This window comes from Thamnophis elegans, chromosome 3 (assembly GCF_009769535.1).
Source record: "Thamnophis elegans isolate rThaEle1 chromosome 3, rThaEle1.pri, whole genome shotgun sequence".
Lineage (NCBI taxonomy): Eukaryota > Metazoa > Chordata > Lepidosauria > Squamata > Colubridae > Thamnophis > Thamnophis elegans.
The window spans coordinates 91,361,098-91,383,148 of NC_045543.1; the positions used below are offsets into that span (position 1 = coordinate 91,361,098).

General features: G+C 37.7%; 1 protein-coding gene across 1 annotated transcript in view; it reads right to left on the bottom strand.

The window, feature by feature from the left end:
• The window catches only part of GRAMD2B (GRAM domain containing 2B), a 44,101-nt gene that overhangs the window by 15,761 nt on the left and 6,289 nt on the right, over positions 1–22,051 (bottom strand). The window contains exons 2-4 of the mRNA XM_032214644.1: positions 6,352–6,474; positions 3,611–3,698; positions 714–780 (exon numbers count right to left, since the gene is read on the bottom strand). Of these exons, the coding sequence (XP_032070535.1) occupies positions 714–780; positions 3,611–3,698; positions 6,352–6,474 (278 nt within the window). The remainder of the gene's footprint in view (positions 1–713; positions 781–3,610; positions 3,699–6,351; positions 6,475–22,051) is intronic.

Sequence of the window (22,051 nt, forward strand, 5' to 3'; positions counted from 1 at the left end):
TTAAGCAAAGCTGTCAATGTGAAGCCATGACTGTTTATGCTCTTACTATAATTTTCTTTTGCTTCACAGACTTGTAAAAGTTGTAGATGTGGGGATTTGTCAGAAAATTACTTTTTTAATCACTACTGTAACTGTGAATAGTTGCTAAATGAGTCAGTCACTAAATGAGGAGTACCTGTACTGGGATTTGACATGGGAAAGCAAACTCATAATTAGAATGTGCTATGAACCCAAACTATATTGTGTGTATATGTGTGCCAAAAAAGGAAGCCTTTATGATTGCTGCCTTCTTATTCAGATAAAGTTCTCTTATACTGTGTCCTGTGCATGATCCATCTTTGTCTTCTCTTTTTGCCATCTGGCAGAGTTTGTTTAAGCAAGCTATCCCTTATTGAGTTGCTTTTCTCTGCAGAAGAGCATGTCCCTAAAAATGTTAAGGTAAGTTAATAAACTCAGATCTGTGACCTTGATGAGCAGATTAGAAACCTCCTGCAGACTAGCAGGTCCTGCCTGAAACTGACCAGACCTTAATCAGTTTTACCCTGAAGGCTTTTTGTTGTCCTAAATGCTGCCTTGGTTAGAAAATGAATTTTTATTACTGTTGTATTTGTGAATGGTTACTATTCAAAGCAAAATTACCAAATAAGGATTACCTGTAGAAAACATGACTTACAAAAATGCAACATAACAGATAAAAAGAGTATTCTGCTTACTTTGTCTCAAGGGTTCATCAATTGGGACATCCAGAAACAGCTTGTGAAAATGAGCATTTGCCTTAAACTAAAGCAAAACAAACAAATAAACAAACAAACCAGAATTTGGTTACTGCTATTTAACAATCATTATCCTTGTTTGCCTAGTTTATTATTAAATCCTGGGCATAGTGGGGTTTTTTTCATCAGCAGATGGAAAGGACTGGAACTGTACTATATTGAGTGCACATACTTCTCAAAAACAGAATGAAGAAATCCATAGGAACATGAGACACATAAAAAAGTGCAGGGCTTAGATGGTGTATTTGCAGTTGCCACCTTGACTGTTTTTGACTTCCTGCTTCCATCAATCAGAATCAGAATCTAATATTCTGGAAAGGTCAGTTTGTTCCTGTTCCAGGCTGGAAACAGAGTTTATACATTCAAAAGAAACTCATCTCTGTATGTACTAGGTAGAATTATTTTGATCCCAATTATTTTCCAAGCTTGGCGCAGTGTTTATACATAAAAACCACACACACAACAAACTGTGCCTAAGGCAGTGGTGGGATATGACCGGTACACCCCAGTAGGGATGTACCGGTGCCTGCTGGGAGCACCAGGTACCATTCTGGTATGGTGCTCCGGAGGGCCCACCTGCTTACCTGCCCCCCTTACTTGTATTTGAGCCGATCAGGGCTTTCATGCATGGAGAGTATGGTGCCTGTGCGATGCTCTGCTGAGCAGCTGGAGTGTCGCAGGCGATAGGCACACCTGGGCACATTCAGTGCATGCGCTGTGTGTGCTATGCATGTGCATGTGGTGGGCATCAGGCCCTGTTGCAGCATACTGGTTGCAACCACTGGCCTAAGGGCTTAAGATTTCTTAGTCTTTCTTATCTGCTAAGAGTACAACTACAGCAAACTGCTGTAGTTCCTCAAATGGTTCATTATTCGAAGAGGATCAGAATCAACAAAATTATTAAGTATTTTGATGATTCTGGGCTTAGTTATATGTGGATATAATCAACATATGATGAATTTATTTTCTTTTTGGTTAGCATATCAGTAAAACAGTCATTGTGGTTTATTAGCCATGGTTAACTGCTAGCCATATGGAGGAAACCTAATCAATTGAAGCTTATTCAGTGAAGATCAATCCAGATACGTCAAAATTAGGCATAATTTTGTTTTGATAAATCATGAACAGTGCTTTTACTGTATGCATACTGACATTTTAAGAGTAGTGTACGCTTGTTTGATATATGTTTGCATTCATTCCTTCAAGAGCTATGTATAGGTTGCCTCAAACCTCAGGTCCCATAGTTTCATGTCATAAGCAGGGCTTTACATTGCAGGCAATACTTGGGGAAAGGTCAATGCCGAATACATTTGTGCCCAACTATTTCCCTTTCTTGAATTCCTATCACTATCCTATCCTAACCCTCTGACTCTTGCAAGCCATAGTTTGCCTAACAAACCACCCTTGCTTAGGATCACATATTTAAACAAACAAAAAAAGGAGTATGAGCTGTAATGGCTGGTTGGCTTCCAGTGGTGGGTTCTGGATCCTGTTCCAACCGGTATGGTTGGAACAGGCCCGGTGACATCCACATGGATGCGCGCAGCACGTGCATACATCTTAGCGCCTCCATGACGCTCCAGCTGCTCAGCGGAGCGTTGCGCAGGTTCTATATGCATCGTGCACATGTGCGGAAGCACAGAAGACTTAAAAGATTGGTAAGGAGCTTGGCTGGCAGGTGGCCCTCTGAAGCACCATACCGGAATGGTATCTGGTGCTCCGGGCAGGGTTCAGTACGTTCGTACTGGGGCGTACTGCCTGCGACCCACCACTGTTGGCTTCATGCAATATTCTAATTCAAAAATGTATTTTACTTTAACAATGGGATAGCAGCAGATCTCTTGGTCTGTTCTTGGTTGTAAGCACATACAACTCGCCTATAGTCGTCTCTTAAACAATTCAGCAGTGTTGACCTATCCAGACTGCATTACAAGCCACTGTTTGTATTGTGCTCAATGTCCATGTCACAGGTAAGCTAGACAACACTTTAATTATGCAAAGCCATGTAGCAATAATGGTGATCAAAGCTCAAATGTTGATATTAATGCAGCTGTTATTAAGAAATATAGCCCTGTTTTACCCTAACTTTAATAAAGAATAAGAGTACAAAAACAGCCTACATCTTTTGTCACCATTCTTTCTATAGCATCAACACATAGAGCCAAATATCTTGGGATATATAATTGCCATTATCAAGTGGCATGGAAAATCTGAGCAAGATCCATGTTGGTCTCTATTAAACCAGTGCAAGTCCTTGAAATAGCTCTTGTGGAATGCATAGGAGCAGGATGAAGAGCCCAGTTGTTCTCCTCCCTTACATAGCACAATCTTTCCCACATCCAATACCACCCCATCAAGAGCCAAGTGAGTAACAGCAGCTGCTGCTGTCTTTCTTTCACCATGAGGACAGCTGTCTTGATTTAGTATCACACTGTGTACTATTGCCTGGAATCAAGACAAGTTTGTGAGACACAAAGGGACAATGAGAGAAGATGAAAGAAGGGTGGGTAGATTTGCATTTCAAAACTGCTCCATGTGAACCAGAGCAAGCAGGTTAGACTTAGCACCCCTGCATAAAACTACTGATTTGTTAAACAACACACACTTTAGCCTAATATGTGAACTAATTCAGAGGATTCAAATGCATCTAAGGATCAACTCTTACAGATTCTAAATATACCCCTTATTTATAAGTCAGAGTTATGGGATAGATGGGGAAAAGTGACATTTCACCACCGATGTGCTATTCCAGCCTGATGTGTGCAGTACTTTTGTTGTTCTGCCACAACCAGAGTCTTCAACATTTCAGATACTAACAGATGAGTAGTTCTCAATACCTGGTTTGAAGTATGCTTCTTCCTTTCAGCCTTTGAGTCATTCTTGCCATCTAACATCAAGAAACTATTATCCACAATTGTCTTTGACCTAAAGGAAATACCATTATAGTGCTGTTACATTATTCTCATTTTATAAAGACAGGTTTTTCACATTAAAAAGTTTAGCCAACTTGGATGAATTTCTGAGTATAAAGCATGCCCTTCAAGATACTTATGAAACAGTGCGGATTTCTTGCTTCTGATTGTGAAGAGAATGACTTTCATTCTTTGACTTTGCTACTTCAGTGCTCTACAGCCTTCTCTTGCTATATAGGATGAGAAGCCTCTTTCAACTCTTGCAAATATTGGAAGAATTGTAAGAAACAACAAGCAGGCTGCAAGGTGATGTAGTGTGTTTCACTGAGGAAAATATACTATCTTTTACCCCTAACGAAGAAAGCTCAGTAGGTCTGTTGGTTAAGCCTTTGACCAAAATTTTTATTCTTGAAAATACAGCTAGTCCTCAATTTACAACCATTCATTTAACAGTAATCCAACGTTATGATGGTCTTGGAAAAAGTGACCTATGACCTGTACTTGCATGTCCAACAGATGTACCACTTTCTTGGTCAAATGACCACAATTTGGGGGCTTGGCAATTGACTCATATTTATGACAGTTTGCAGTGTCACATGATCACAATTTGTAACCCCCTTTTTTTTGGCCAATTTCTGGCAAAACAAAAACAAAAATGGGGAAGCTGGATTCATGTTAACTACTGCATGATTCTCTTAATGACCATGGAGAGTCAGCCACTGTAAAAATTGTTATAAAATTGGATCCAACTCAACTTACAACCATAATAACCTATGATGGAAATTCTGGTCCCATATGTGGTTGTAATTGAGGACTATCTGAACCTTAACCCGGATATTTAGTATTAACAGATCTGTCTATTTAGTCATGTATCTCGCACATTGTAAAGAATCTGTACAGTAGTATAATGGTGCCTATATTAGCATTTCCCTACATGAACTTCAGTTCCTTGTATTCCCCTCCAGTGTGGCCATTACTGACAATTCTGAAAGCTAAATGTCACATCTCTGGAGGTTAAGAAAATTTGAGTGTTCAAATTTGTCACAATAAAGCACTGTGCGTTATAGACCAATGCAACTGAATTTGTAAATAGGAGTCATGACATAATTTCCTTTTTAAAGAATTTTGCATCATCTTACAGCCTACTGTGCATTCACAAAGCTTTTCTGCTTACTGGAAGAGCCGCAAAAAGGTTGTCAAAGAGACTTTGGAGCAGCAGAAGTGAAGCAACTCCATCTCTTTGCTTTCACAAGTGAGGAGATCCCACTGCTTTGAAGGGCTGTGCTTTGAATGAATCTTCAACACAGCAAAGCACCTCTTTGAAACATTGCACAAGCCTAATACTGTGAAGTATCTTGAGTAGACTGAACATTCTGACACAGCCAAGAATGTGACTGAAGAATCCACCCTTCTCACAGGCAACATTCTTCTCATTTCATTTGACTAAATCCTTTCCTGACCTCTAATTAGTGGAAATAGTCCCTTCTTTTCAAGTTTTTACAATGCCAAAAACTTCAATTCTGCCCCAAAGCACAGTTGGGTACTTCTGTCAAACAGAGAAGAAGAAAAAATACACATCACTCTCAAAGAGATAAGGATATACAGAAACATAGGAAAAGGGAAAGAAATATAAACTGCACTGGAAACAAAATACAAGATAAATACTTAGTGGAATGAAACAAACAAAATGTTAAAAAGTTATGATATTTATATAGTTATTTAAGAAGCACATCTAAATTATATTAAAGTAATCAAAATACCTTTACAGTCCCCAAGGCATGCCACAACTTTTGAGCATCCCTAATGTTTGGAAATTGAAAGTTTAAAAATTTGACATGCCCTAAATTTTATGATTGTTTTAAATTTGAAAAATGCTGCATCATCTTGATTTCCAGAAATGGTCTTGAAGTCCATTGTGGACCCAGAGGCATTCTTAGAAAATAAAAAAGGGGCTATTGGAGTTCTATGCAGCCATTTTGTGAGCAAGCCTATGTCAAGTTTTCAAAATGTGCAAGTTAGCCTCCAAAACTTGGGAATGGTTCTCTTAATGTAATTTTTCTGAATAATTATTATTTGGGAAACTGGCAAAATCCCAACATTTGTTTCCAGTTACAAATGGCATTATTTTATTTTCCAACAGTCATGTTAGCTTTGCTGCTGTAGGAAAGAGAAGATGAATTGGTGCACTACTGCACTTATATACAGAACTATTCCCAATTCCAAAAAGTGCCATCCAAAGAATTAAAACCAGCTGATTTAGAAATAAGAAGAGCAAGAACCTGTAAACAATTAGGAGAAATGTGTAATTGCATCTAGATTACTTTACTTCCAGCCCTTCTATACTTTCCAATGCAGTTTTTGGCATCTGCAAATTAATTGGGCACATAGAGGGATGTGGTGGTTGGATTTGCACAGATGTTCTTGCTACCTCCCTACTGGGCTGGGAACTCAACCACTGGGAGTGTCTAATATAAAAGGGAAAGCCAGATCTTATAAAAGAGGTTCAAAGTTTATCCTGATCCGAGATACTGTAGAAACCTATCTCGATGAATTCAAAGATTTCCAACATTCACAAAATATGTTGTCATTTTTCTTTAAGAGAGATTTAACCATTTATCTAATCTAAAAGTTTATCTAGTTGGTTCTAGATGAATCTAGTTCATTACCGTGAAATTGCAGCTTTTTTCTGGTCTTCAAAATAATCAGCTTCATTAAATGATATTTGTGGCACCAAAAAACTTGGTTTTCCCGATTTCTTCTTTTCTTCTGTTCCCTTTTCATTTTCTGAACTGCAAGAAAGTAATATCATTTGTTAGGGCTAAAACATATAAAGCAATAGTTCAAAGCTTCAATTACAGTTGCCAATCCAACCACATACCTATATAGTTTATGTTTTGAATGGTGGCATTTGAAAAACTGAATATTTTTTTAGATATTTCAATTAATTATATTATGAGTAAAGAACCAGAAGATCTGACTTTCCTTACATGTATCTAAAAGATCCAAAATGGAGCTAGTGTCTTTCCTGCCCCAAGCTCTTGAGATAGGACCAAATTAACCATCATGAAGTGAGATGGAAACTAAGAGCAAATGCAGAAAATATTACTATAAAGCAAAATGGAGTCAGTTGTACTTGCATGCTTACTGTATTTCTTATTATCAAACCATTTTTTTCTAATTTCATTAGTGCCATTCTTTTTTTTTTCTTTCATTAATGAAGGAGAGGGAATCAAATTATATTCATAGCTGCTTAGTTCTTATGGTTAAGTCATAGCTTCAATTCTGGATTATTAGTGAAATGGCATACATACTTGCCATGCACCCTAAGGGTCCTGACCCTTTGACTTTTTGGAGTCATTATTTGAGCTATATTAATAACATAATAAAGAAAATAAAAGAAAATAATCTCAGTAAATACACTGCTCATTCAACTAGCTTGTATTGTGAGACTGGTTCCCAGTTTTAGAAAGCACATGGTGATGGTAGGTTTTCTACGATGCGTTATGAGCTGTGTTGGCACAGTAGTTAGAATGCAGTACTGCAGGCTACTTAAATTGTTTCAACTTCTACCCTCCAAACAACACTATAGGGCACTGGACACCAGAACAACTAGAAAACAAGGACAGTTTTTTCCCCAAATGCCATCACAACTAATTCCCACAAGACTGTCAATAATTTACTAAGACCATATTACTATTATTCCTCTCTTCCTTCCAATATATATCGCTCCCTACTTATGACTATAACTATGTTACTTGTATCTTTTAATTTATATTTTTATTTGTTTCCTAGTACTTGATAGCTTATTGTAACCTTGACTATCACTAGTGTTTCATCTTTTTATTCTTGATGAATGTATTTTATTCTCCTTATGTATACTGAGAGTGTATGCACCAAAGACAAATTCCTTGTGTTCCAATCACACTTGGCCAATAAAGAATCCTATTCTATTCTATTCTATTCTATTCTATTCTATTCTATTCTATTCTATTCTATTCTATTCTGCTGATCACCAGCTGCCAGCAGTTTAGCAGTTTAGCCAACATGGGTTTGTCAAAAACAGATCATGCCAGACTAATCTTATTGCATTCTTTGATAATGTGACAAAATTAGTGGACCAGAAGAATGCCGTCGATATAGTTTACTTGGACTTCAGTAAGGCATTTGATAAGGTAGACCATAACCTACTACTAGATAAAGTAGAAGAATGTGGGTTAGACAGCATCATCACCAGATGGATTTGTAACTGGCTGACCAATCACACTCAGTGTGTAGTCCTCAATGGAACTGCATCTTCATGGAGGGAAGTATGCAGTGGAGTACCCCAAGGCTCTGTTTTGGGCCCAGTACTCTTCAACATCTTCATCAATGATTTGGATGAGGGAATAAATGGGGAACTCATCAAATTTGCAGATGACACCAAACTCACAGGAATAGCCAACACTCCAGAAGATAGGCTAAAGGTACAGAAGGATCTTGACAAACTTGAACATTGGGCACTATCTAATGAAATGAAATTCAATGGTGAAAAGAGTAAGGTTCTACATTTAGGCAACAAAAACAAAACGCACAGGTACAATATAGGTGGTACCTTGCTCAACAGTAGTAACTGTGAAAGGGATCTTGGAGTCCTAATGGACAACCATTTAAATATGAGCCAGCAGTGTGCAGCAGCTGCCAAAAAAGCCAATACAATTCTAGGCTTCATAAACAGAGGGATAGAATCAAGATCATGTGAAGTGTTAATAGCACTTTATAATGCCGTGGTAAGGCCATACTTGGAATACTGCATTCAATTTTGGTCACCACGATGTAGAAAAGATGTGGAGACTCTAGAAAGAGTGCAGGAAAGAGCAACAAAGATGATTAGGGGATTGGAGACTAAAACGTATGAAGAATGGTTGCAGGAACTGGGTATGTCCAGTTTAATAAAAAGAAGGACTAGGGGAGACATGATAGCAGTGTTCCAATATCTCAGGGGTTGCCACAAAGAAGAGGGAGTCAAACTATTTTCCAAGGCACCTGAGGGTAGAACAAGAAGCAATGGGTAGAAACTAATCAAGGAGAGAAGCAACTTAAAACTGAGGAGAAATTTCCTGACAGTTAGAACAATTAATCAATGGTACAGCTTGCCTCCAGAAGTTGTGAATGCCTCAACACTGGAAGTATTTAAGAAGATGTTGGATAGCCATCTGTCTGAAATGGTATAGGGTTTCCTGCCTAGACAGGGGGTTGTACTAGAAGACCTCTAAGGTCCCTTCCAACTCTGCTATTGTATTATACTGTATTGTATTAAGTTCGGGTCTCACAGGTTCAAGGTTGACTTAGCTTTCCATCCTTCCGAGTTGGTAAAATGAGGACACAGATTTTTGAGGGCAATATGCCGACTCTGTAAGCCACTTAGAAAGGGCCGTAAAGCACTGTCAAGTGGTATATAAGTCTAAGTGCTATTGCTATTGCTACAAGGGTTGGTGATGTCTCAATTGCAAAAGTCATGATAGAAAGAAATTCATTTCTGCCAGGTGGTGCATAGGAGGACAAATGTGTGCACAATAAAATTGAAATGAAATGGTTTTCCCCCCCCATTAAATGCTGAAATGTGGCAAAATTGACTTTTTTCACTACTAAATTAAAACTACAGTACCTCAAATCAAGATTGTCGTCTGGGTACTTCCTATAGTGTAGATATATATAACAGGACAGGGGGAAACAAAAAACAAGACATCCTACTCTGAAACTACCCTTTATATCTATCGGTGCTGGAATAGGACTAAAATAACCTAGATTCAAAAGCTCACTCAGAAAGATAGCTCATAACTTTGGACCAGTCTTTGGATTGATTTAGGTCTCATGATTATTATTCTTAAGAGAGAGAAAAATTAGGAAGCGCAACCTTAGATCGCATGGACTTGTTTAGGAGTCAGAGATAGATTTAAAGGCAAACCCAGGCAGGAGGATGGGAAGAGATGAAAGCCATCTTGAGTTCTCAGAGAACAAGCAGAATATAAATGCAATACATAGAGCAAACAAAGCAAGAACTACAGAGAGAGGTTTCAAATGACATGATTTCGTTGTACTTGCGCCATAAAAATATTTGTTCCAAATAACATGAGTTATTTAAAGGCAAACTCAGGCAGGAGGATGGGAAGAGATTAAAGCCATCTTGAGTTCTCAGACAATAAGCAGAATATAAATGCAATACATAGGGCAAACAAAGCAAGAACTACAGAGAGAGGTTTCAAATGACATGATTTTGTTGTGCTCGTGCCATAAAAATATTTGTTCCAAATAACATCAGTTATTTGGAACAAATATTTCCCATTCACAATCTGAGATGAGATGGCTGCCTAATGATCCTATATACAGAGTATATATATTCTGACAATTTGTGGGGAAAGAGAATAGAGATCAAGGATGTTAGGGAATCAAGACTGTCAGTATTTTAAAGGAACATTCAAGTGTGAAAGATACTGTGCCCACACTTGAATCCATTCACACAGAAGTTAACCTTCATTTATTTGAAATAAACATGTTTACAATGGCCTCTTCCATTGCCGCTGTAAGATGAAACTTAGTTGTTTAAAATAAGCTTTGCTTGCTTGTACTTCCCTGCTGTTTCACCAGATAATTGGAATTAATTTCCCTTTAATAGAAATTGCTGAAAATGGAGAATTTTTTCTTCTTATATTCCACAGCATAAAAATGTCAAGAGTAACACAACATGCCACTTAGATTTTTGACAATCTGTTTACCTGTTGTTTCTTATATCGCCTGGAATCAAAGCTCAACAATTTGGAATAAGATGTATTACTGAAAAAAGCTGCTCCTTCTATGGTTTTTCTTTTGGATCCCTGAGATAGTAAGTTTTTAATACTGACAGAGATAAACTGTCTTTCAGCCATGGGATTCATAATCTAAGGTATGCATGGCAGGATAAAGGGGGGAAACAGCTAATTGTGAAATCTGCCTATTACTACTGCTTATCTGAGAATATTATCATCATTGTGTCTGTTAAAATATTTTTCTAGATAGAAAGATCAGTCAATGTTGAATGATTTGACTTGTTTGGAAAAACTGGCCATATAAATGATAACAAAGCCTGCAAGCATGGATACTTGCAGAGAGAAAATGATCTGATGCTACAGAAATAAATTACACAATCTTTATCACTTGCACGATGATATCAGAGTATATAGGATATAATTGTGGATCCCTACCTCACAGAGCTGGTGCAGAGCTGCTGCCCTAGTAATATTTTGCAGAATTTATTTTTCTCAGTTTGCAATAGCATAGGCAGAATTCAAAATCCCAAACCAGGGCTACGGTATATGCAAACTATATTTAAATTGGGATATAAAGACAGGTTGCCTTTGAGAACATACTGAGCTGATTAGTTGATTTCAGAAATTATTAACTTACATAAAATCTGGCTGCAGGGGTACTCCAAACTTTCTGTATTTTAGCAGTTAAAATTTCATAATTGGCACTTTTAGATCATTGGGAAATAAGCCCTTGCACACCTACTGAAAAATCTTTCTATGTAGCAATAGCAATAGCAATTAGACTTATATACCGCTTCATAGGGCTTTCAGCCCTTTCTAAGAGGTTTACAGAGTCAGCATATCGCCCCCCACAGTCTGGGTCCTCATTTCACCCACCTCGGAAGGATGGAAGGCTGAGTCAACCTTGAACCGGTGAGATTAGGTGAGATTAGAACCGCTGAACTGCAGATAAATCAGCTGAAGTGGCCTGCAGTACTGCACCCTAACCACTGCGACTATGTGACTTCTCCCAAAGTGCAGAATCTGTTAGTAAAATATAAATTACAGTTTCTGTGGATAGGGTGAAAACAGAATTAGTGTATATATGTATTATGGGAAGCGCCCCCCCCCCCCGAGAATAAAATATTTTGGGAAATATTAAAAGAGGTAGAATATTATATTTCTCCAAAGGAGAAATGGAGAAACATGTTCTTAGATGCAGAAAGCTGCCCCCAGTCTTTCTCAATAGCCTATGGCAGATGCCCATTAAGAAATCCTGGGCCAGCTTATTCAAAAATAAAATACCTTCACCCTCAGTGATGGGATTAAAAATTTACATCCTTCCCCACCCAAATTCTAAGAACAGGACATGATGTTTAGGACATAATAGGATTAACCCATCACCTTTAGAATAGCAAAAGGCACAGAGCTCACTACATTGCACAACCCCCAGCAGCATTTCAGAAACTGTATAAAAATCCTTGTACTCATCAAGCTAATTTGTCAGCTGTCCCAGAAATGCATGCTGTGATTCTGTTCATCAATAAATAGAACTCCTTTCTAAGCAGCTAGCCTCCATTTTATTTCCAGCACCCTTCTCCCTGCTTGGAACTGCTTGGAACTGAACAGATGGATTTTTCTTCCTACAATGTGTGTGTGTGTATGTATGTATGTGTCTGTGTGTCTGTATATGTACCATATTTTTCGGAGTATAAGACATACCTTTTTTCCTCAAAAAAGAGGCTGAAAATCTGGGTGCGTGTTATACATCGAATACAGTATTTTTTGCCTCCCGAAGTCCTGCCTCCATAAGGGAGGCTTTCAGAGAGCTTCTGGGGGCTGGGGAGGATAGAAATGAGCAACAAACGGGCTGTTTTTTGCCCCCACAGCCCCCTGCAGCACTTTATAAGCTTCCATAAGGCTATGCATGCATTTTTTTTTGACAAAAACGGGCTGTTTTTTGCTCGTTTTTGGCCCTACCCCACCCCCAGGAGCACTCTGCAAGCGCCCCCCAGGCTATTTATGCCTTTTTGGGGGCGTTTTTGGGAGGTTCGCAGAGTGCAAAAACTTTTTTTTTCCTTTTGGAAAGCTTTAACTGATTGATGAGAATTACATTGATCAAGTGCTATGCCAGCAGAAAGAAAGTCTTAGGTGCTGCAGATTGTCAGCGATTTCCTTCTCCAGCATATGGATAAATACACCTGGAAACATCTACTTACCTACCGGTATCTACTCTCTCTTTCTCTACCTACCTACTATATTTTTCTCTCTCTCCCCCTCTATCTACCTATGTACCTACCTTCTCTCTCTCTCTCTCTCTCTTGTATTTCTCTCTCTCTCTTTTCTCTCTCTATCCCTCTACCTACCAACCTACCTACTCTCTCTCTCCCTACCTATCTACTGTATTTCTCTCTCTCTCTTTCTATTTCTTTCTCTCTCTATTCCTCTACCTACACACACTCTCTCTCCCTGCCTACCTATCTACTATATTTCTCTCTTTCTATTTCTCTCTCTATCCCTCTACCTACACTCCATCTCTCCCTACCTACTGTATTTCTCTCTCTCTCTCTCTCTCTCTCTCTCTCTCTCTCCCCCTTTATCTACCTACTTACCTAACTACTCTCTCTCCCCCCCTACCTACCTACTGTATTTCTCTCTCTTTCTCTCCCTCTCTATCCCTCTATCTACCTACTTTTTTAAAAAAAATGCCTCTTCAAAACCTTGGTGCGTCTTATACTCCGGTGTGTCTTATACTCTGTAAAATATGGTATTTAACAGCAACATTCAGTTAGGTAATTAGTACTTTTAGTCAACACCTGGTTAATCAGATAAATAAAAAAAGCTGAATGAAGATTTATAATGAATTCTGAATCAGCTATAAACTACCTAATATATATATATATAATGATCAGGAAAGAAAATGATTTAGCTCTAATTCTGAGCTGTAAGGTTCACAATCCCTAAAAACCTTAAGACACATAATTCACAGAATCTGGTGGAGTTTAAAAAACTTTAGAAACTGCTTTAGTTGAAAAAATTATCAAAAGGAACTGAAAAATGTTATAATGGAAAATAGAATCAGTCAAATCTAGTAACCATTTTCAGTTGCTTTATTAAAAGTTTTGCTAATATATTACTCTCATCTATACGTATGGAAGTAGATGTTTAAGAATCACAAGGCAATAGAGAGGTAGACAGGTGAATAGATAAAAATCTGCTTCGTAAGGCACTTTAAATAGATAAACTAAAAATCCATGGGTTTTTTTCTTGAAGGCTGATGTTTTCTCACATCATAAAAGATTTGCATTAAGCCCAATCAAGCTTTAATTCATTAGCTCCTGATTAAAATAATAATTCTTAACGAAATGTTAACCACCAATGCCAAGAAAAGCACATAATTTTAATGATGATAAATTCAATGTCTCAATGTTTTTATTTTTTATTTTATTTAGTTTGTCAAATATGTACAAGATAACAGGTATCCATATAAACATTGACATGAACAAAGGAAATGAGTATAAATAAATGGGGACAGTAGGACAGGGATGGAAGGTACTCTGCTGTGCTTATGCACACCAGTGGTGGGTTCCGGATCCCGGTGCAACTGGTACGGTGCAACACGGCCCGGTGTCCCCCACATGCACAAGCGCAGGACTGACGCACACGTGTGCATGTGCCCTTACCTCCGCAATGCCTCCGCAATGCTCCAGCTGCTCGGCGGAGCATTGTGCAAGCACTATACTCTCCGTGTGTGTGTGCAGAAGCGCCAAAGAGGTCAAATACAGGTAAGGAGTTCGGGCGGGCAGGTGGGCCTTCCGGAGCACCATACCGGAATGGTACCCGATGCTCCCGGCAGGCATCGGTACACCTGTACTGGGGTGTATCACCTGCAACCCACCACTGATGCATGCCCCCTTTACGGACCTCTTAGGAATCGGGTGAGGTCCATGGTAGACAGTTTAAGGTTGAAGCTATGGGGGTTAGAAGATGTAACAATGGAGTCAGGTAGAGCATGTGTTTGTTTTCTTTGAAATATGTATTACTGGGAAGACCTAACACATGCAGAAGCACTAGGCTGGACAAAGTTAAACCACAATTTTACTAAAGCATCCTCAAAACAAGATGACATGAACAGTCATATTTCTAAAGCAGAAAGATGCAATGTTGAGTGAAATAACATTTGAGGAAATGCGTTCAGCAGAAAAGTTACTGTTTGTTTGAGTAAATTCTGCTCAATTTATTGCTTAACAGGTGAAAACTATACTGCTCAATTTGACATGCCTTTTCAGAATTAAGCACCCTGAAGTACGTATGTACATACCAGATGCAAACATACAAATACTTACCTGGAAAAAAAATCCTATCAGTGAGATTTACTGTTGAATAAATATGTTTAGGTTTGTATTGCCTGTTTTACTTCATATTAATCCTAAGGTGTGACATTTATTTTGCCTTTGGATTCGGACTTCCCCTACTAAGGATCCCTGAAAATACGCATTCAAATGTTTAATTATTATGCCTCCACTCCCAATTTGTACACTTTACTATCAGGAAGACTACCCGTTATTTTCCCCTGTAGTCATATAGTACAAATATATTAAGTTTATTTTGGCCAGCAGAAATAATAGCTTAGGACTTATGTAATCCTCTCCTTTGCTTCTTCTTTGTTCTAAACTACAGTGTACAAAAGATTGCTTTAAAGATGAAAAATACATAAATGCCTGGACTTCAAAGGATACTGTATATTCATAAGAATTTCTTTTTTGCCTATAATCATTCTATTGGAGGAGAAAAACTGACAGAAATTCAGGCTAGACCCTTACATGTAAATATGAAGCTATAGTGTAAAATAAGCTGAAACCTGAACAATTTTCTTATAAGTACATGAACATAGAGGCCAGTTAAATAGAACACTTTCCCCTATTTCATAGCTTCTTTTATTATAGAAATACCGTAGGTTTTTTTTTTGTTAGGCTATCCTTATTACTTTGGTAGACTGAAATCTTAACTGATACAAAATATGGATGGCTTTATTATAGGCCTGTCAAATTGGCAGCCTGCAGGCCAGATACGTCACATGTAGGCCATACCCACCCCCGTTCCACAAAGGCAAAAAACATCATATGTCATGATCCTGCTCGTGATACGTTCAAGTTTAATATCTGTGCCTTAGTATCTAAGTATCTATTAATCTGGTGAATTGAGGCTTATCTGAAATATAATGAAGATTGTGGCTATGGCTGCGTCTTGTCACAATCTTGTTTTAGTAATCTGGGAAACTTCAACTAAGCTTACTATTTCACCTTGAACTATTAAATTACAGATACCTGGCTTAGAACACACTAGGACTTTAACTTTTTAAAGCTACTTATTTTATGCTATCAAGGACAACTGAGATAAGAAGCTTGAGTACAAATTTGACAATTGTGAGCAGATCTTTGTTTTGTATATTTGCCCTGAACAGTCCTTATTAGGCCCTATATTCCTACATAGCACCTTTAGTGAACTTTAGACCAGTTATTAAGTGATAATGATTAATTTTTTTAATGTCATCTGTTGAAGGACAAATGTTGTACACCTTGGTGTCCACTGATAATATTTACACTACTTATATTTTTAAAAGCGCAGTTTGGACCAGAAGTACTTCCAGTTCCAGAAGCACTTAATTTTTTAGAATTGGCTATCAAATTTCATGAGACTAAAAATTGAACAATATTCATAAATGCTTGTAGTCCATCAACTCAATATGCAAACTTTAAAAACTGACTGGAATAAGGAATTCATTTTATCTAAAAATTGGGGAATGTTTTAATGCCTTTAGATCTTTTATCAGACTAAAATACTCTTTTTATTCATTAGAAAAAGAATGAGTACAACACCATGGTGCTGGAGATGCAATGAAAATAATGTCTCCTGCAAACATTATGTTTTTGTGATGACCTAAAATAATTTTTGGGAATAAGTCATTACATTAATCTGACTTTAATACAGACATTAATATTCTCAGATGTCATGTTCTTTTGAATTATATATGTGCTGGACAAAACATATGGATTTGCCATATATTCCTCATGGTTAAAAGATTTGTTCCTCAACATTAGAAAGATAATATGTGGCCTTAATCACTCAATAGACTGAAGGCTAATGTTATTTGGGATCTATGAATGAATTGCTTTCAGAATCAGACTCTGTATAGTTAATTATAATGAAATATGGTCATCTTTCTTTGTAAGGACAAGAAACAATGGATGGAAACTAATCAAGGAGAGAAGCAATCTAGAACTAAGGAGAAATTTCCTGACAGAACAATTAATCAGTAGAATGATTTGCTTCCAGAAGTTGTGGGTGTTCCAACACTGGAAGTTTTAAAGAAGAGACTAGACAATCATTTGTCTGAAATGGTATAGGGTTTCCTGTCTGAGCAGAGAGTTGTACCTTGTTTTCCTGAAAACAAGACCTCCCTGGATAATAAGCCCAATTGAGCTTTTGAGTGCATGCGATAAAATAAGCCCTCCCTCAAAATAAGCCCTCCTTGAAAATATTTAAATGCATGTGCAGCCGGTCCCCGACATTTCCTGGGGGTGGGAAGGAGTGGGAAACATACCCCATGCATCCCACATGCACCTGCCATCCATGCGGAATGGCCTTGTGGCTCCTGCAAACCATAGCTACTGCGCCCCTTCTCTAAGTGGCGGCTGCAAAAAGAGCAGCAGGCTATGGCTGACAAGAGTGTGCCAGAAACAGAGACAGAACTTCTGGCCCTCTCTGGATCAGATGATCCATGGGCCAAGGTTAAGGGGCCTCCTGCGCCTTCAAAATAATAAAACCTCCCCCAAAATAAGTTCAAGCGCTTATTTCGAGGGTCAAAAGAAAATAAGACTGTCTTATTTTCAGGGAAACACGGTATTAAAAGACTTCCAAGATCCCTTCCAACTCTGTTATTCTGCCTATATGTAGCCAAATATATGAGATGCCTGTATATATGACATGATTAAAGTTTAATGGTTAAAGATTTAATTATTAAATTAGAGAAAAGAAGGATTGGGAGCGACATGATAGCTGCATTCAAATATTTGAGAGGCTGCCACAAAGAAGAGGGGGGTCAGCTTATTTTCCATAGCACCCGAAGGCAGGACAAGAAACAATGGATGGAAACTAATCAAGGAGAGAAGCAACCTGAAATTAAGGAGAAACTTCCTGAGGACAATTAACCCAGTGGAACATCTTGTCTTCAAAAGATGTAGGTGCTTCATCACTAGAAGTTTTTAGGGAAAAACTGGACAGGTCTGAAATGGTATAGGGTCTCCTGCTGGAACAGGGCATTGGACTATAAGACCTCCAAGGTTCCTTCCACATCTATTCTGATTGACATTGATAGACAAATTCCATTTGTTTGTTTTTTTCTACCGGTATTTGGTTAAATAAAAACTACCATAACACCAAAGTTGTCCAGATCAGGGGTGCAAAAATCCCAATGATCCCTAAATGGCAATACAGGAGATAAGTTTTCTGTGTCTCTTTGCTTCATCCCAATTTTTGTATCTGGTATACCTAACTAATGTAAGAAACTAAATGTATAAATATGAAGCTTGGTTTGACTTTGAAATCATTAACAGTCACATTGTATCTAAGTTAAATTAAATAATAATTTAATTTATTATTAAATTATACCATCATGCTAAATATTCTATATGCAGAATATAACTTCTGTTTATTAAGTAGAAAATCTATCTATCTCTCTACCTTAGAGACAAGATAAAATATAAATACATTTATAACTGCTGTAAAGATTGAAAGTTTGCCGGTTCGAATCCCGAGTGTCACATAATGGAGTGAGCTTCTGTTACTTGTCCCAGCTTCTGCCAACCTAGTAGTTTGAAAGCATGTAAAAAAATGCAAGTAGAAAAAATAGGAGTCACATTTGGTGGGAAGGTAAAGCACTCGGTGCGCCTTCGGCGTTTAGTCATGCCAGTCACATGACCATGGAGACGTCTTTGGACATCGCTGGCTCTTGGGCTTTGAAATGGAGATGAGCACCGCCCCTAGAGTTGGGAATGACTAGCACATATATGCGAGGGGAACCTTTACCTTTATCTTAAAGATTGAAAGACCCTTCTTTATATGTTTATTTTTTAATTATTATTTCTTTCCTCGTCTTTTTCTTTCTTATCACTTTTGGTTTTTTTTTATTTTAAAGTATTGTTTTGTTTTGGCTTTGTAAACCCTAAGAAAAATTAATTTAATAAAAGGAGATGTTAGGAATAACTCAATGGCACATATTCAGCCAGTCGATAAGAATCATGTATGCTGTAGTGAAATATCAGTTATGCTAAAACAGTAGCTATCAACTTGTGATCCATGGACCTCTGGGGGCCCAGAAATGTTATGATTTAAATCTTGAGTTAAATCTTGTGGAACTGTGGCTACAAAAGATATTTAAATGGGGTCCGTGGTAACGAAAAGATTGAGAACCACTGTCCTACAATGTTACCACTTTCCTCTCATTATCCCTGAATACATCTATGGAAATATTGGCTAAGTGAAAGCATTGTGTATTATTTATTAACCTGTCTGTAACTGCTCTTCAAAGAAAGAACTTTGGCCTTCCCTTATTCAGCAATGAAACAGCTTCACAGATTTTGAGATAATGTTAACACTTTTGAAGGATGAGAAACTTTTTTTTTATGAAGCAAATGGAAAAGTCTGCTGTAGCAAAAAAAAAAAAAGCAAGATTTTTGCAGCAGGATTGCTGTTGACCTCAGAGAACATGTGTATGATACATTTTCTGATTTTGAAATCCAGCTATATTGGCTTTAGATTAAATAAAAGTAACAGTCTTTATATATTTGTATGCTTGTACTGGGAAGGTCTTCACTTAAACCAAATATATATTTCATCTATCTAGATAAACATTAATAATGTTCTCAGATTTGATTTATGAGACCTTGGAGACTGAAAGCCCCCACTGTACCGATTAGGATACAGGTAGAAACAACAATACTTGGAATCCCTACTTTTAAAGTTGATGTCAAAGACTAACATTCTTCTAGTGAACTACAACAATTAAATTATTAGCTTTAGAGTATTTACTGCATTGTACACCTTACCTCTGAGGCCTGACCATTGATCTATTGCAATAGGTTGTTATTCCAGCAAGATATCAAACAGAAGTGAAAGGAAGCAAGGTTTTTATATAAGAAAAGGTTAGTTTTCCTTCAGCTGAGTTTCTTTCCTGGTAATTACCATATTTTTAGGAGTATAAGATGCACCTTTTTCCATCAAAAAAGAGGCTGAAAATCTGGGTGCTTCTTATACACTGAATACAGCATTTTTTGCTTCCCAAAACCCTACCTCTTCACCAAAATGGCCGTCCATAACCTCTAGGAAGCATTTAGAGAGCTCCTGGGGGCTGGGGAGGGCATAAATAAGGTGATCAGATGTCCCGAATATGGCGGGACAGTCACTATTTATAACAATTTGTCCCATGTCCCGGGGCGTTTTAAAAAAGTCCCGATTTTCTGGCTTCATGTTGAAAGCCCAGTGGATTTGCTTAAGAAATCCTAACCGGGGCAAGACAAAAGACACTTTGTCCTAACCTCTCTCTATCTCAGTACTTTCATTTAAGATATAATTAAACCATTAAAGCAAGAAAACGGACCCCCACGCGCCCCTTTTACCTCATTTTATAAGAAAAAATGAACAAGTACCATAGAGCTCCAGGAAATACTTGGCTAGAGAAGCCGCGAGTGTTCCTTCCTGGATTTTCCAGAGGGGAGGGGCACGGAGGTTGGAGGTCGGCTCGTGTGGGAAAAATGGTGGCAAAGTTTCTTTGAAAAATATTTCCCTGACTAATTTCACCATTTTAATTTGCTCAGTTCTTTGTATTAACATCTACATTATTCTGGATTGACTTGGAGTGCTCACTTATGCCTGCTGGTAAGTGAGCTGGGTTTTTTCTTTTATTTTTTTAATGTATTTTAAAATAATATTTTATTTATTGTGCATAGGATTTTTAAAAATAGTTTCATTCTGTGTGGATTCTTTTTTAAAATTGTCTTAGACTATTTAAAAAAATATTCTATCCAAAATATATTGAAGTGAAACCATTTTTAAAAATTCTATGCACAATACTTTGAAATATATTGTGCATAGAAAGAATAGTTTGAAATGTTTTACTTCAATATATTCTGTGTGGATTCTTTTTTAGAATTGTCTTAGACTATTTAAAAAAAGATTCTATCCAAAATACAAAATACCAGCTGCAGTTATTCACTTAAGAACTGTGGAAAGAAAGGTGGTATAATGGGCTTAGTGACCAAAGTTACAATGGCATTGAAAAAAGTGACTGATGACCATTTTTCACACTTAGCGACCATTTTCACACTTAGCGACCATTGCAGAATCCTCATGGTCACGCGATCAAAATTTTGATGTTTGGCAACAGATTCGTATTTATGATGGTTTCAATGTCCTGGGGTCGTATAATCACCTTTTGACAAAGTCAAATGGGGAAACCAGATTCACTTATGTTACTAATTTATCAGCTGCATTTATTCACTTAAGAACTGTGGCAAGAAAGGTGATATAATGGGCTTAGTGACCAAAGTTACAATGGCATTGAAAAAAGTGACTGATGACCATTTTTCACAGTGACCATTTTCACACTTAGCGAGCGTTGCAGCATCCTCATGGTCACGTGATCAAAATTTTGATGTTTGGCAACAGCTACAATTTATATTTGTAAATTGTAGTTATGTTGAAATAAAAAAAATATTACAATACTATTTTTGGATTGTATGAAAATTTTTGTTGCTCCGTATAAAATTTTTAATCAACCCCCCCCCCCGGGTCAAAGGTGTCCCTCTTTACCAATCTGAAAATCTGGTCACCTTAGGCATAAATGAACAAAAAACACCCTGTTTTTTACTCAATTTTACCCCCCCCAGCCCCCAGCACTCTATAAGCTTCCTAAAGGCTATCCATGCCCTTTTGTTTGTGAAAAACAGGCCTGTTTTCATGAAAAATGGGCCATTTTTTGCTCATTTTTGCCCCCCCCCGCAGTACTCTGCAAGCTCCCTAAAGGCTATTCATGCCTTTTGGAAGGGGATGGGCCCTTTTTTGCGAAAAATGGGTCATTTTTGGGATGTTTGCAGAGTGCAAAAACTTTTTAAAAAAAATTTCCTCTTCAAAACCTTGCTGCATCTTATACTCCAGTGTGTCTTATACTCGGAAAAATACAGTATGTAAATTTCTTGGCAATAATATAATATTGCCTTAATTTATGCTCCCCTCCTAATTAAGCCCAAAATCTTATTGAAAAAGTTTTACTATTCCAATTTTATCTGGACCTTTAGTCCATTTATAACTTTCTAAGATCCAAATCTGATTTTGTGTTTTGCTATTTATTTTCGATTTATATGAGCCACGGTGGCGCAGTGGTTAGAGTGCAGTACTGCAGGCTCCTTCTGCTGCCTGAAATTTGGCAGTTCAAATCTCACCAGGCTCAAGGTTGACTCAGCCTTCCATTCTTCCGAGGTGGGTAAAATGAGGACCCAGATTGTTGGGAGCAATAGGCTGAATCTGTAAACTGCTTAGAGAGGGCTGT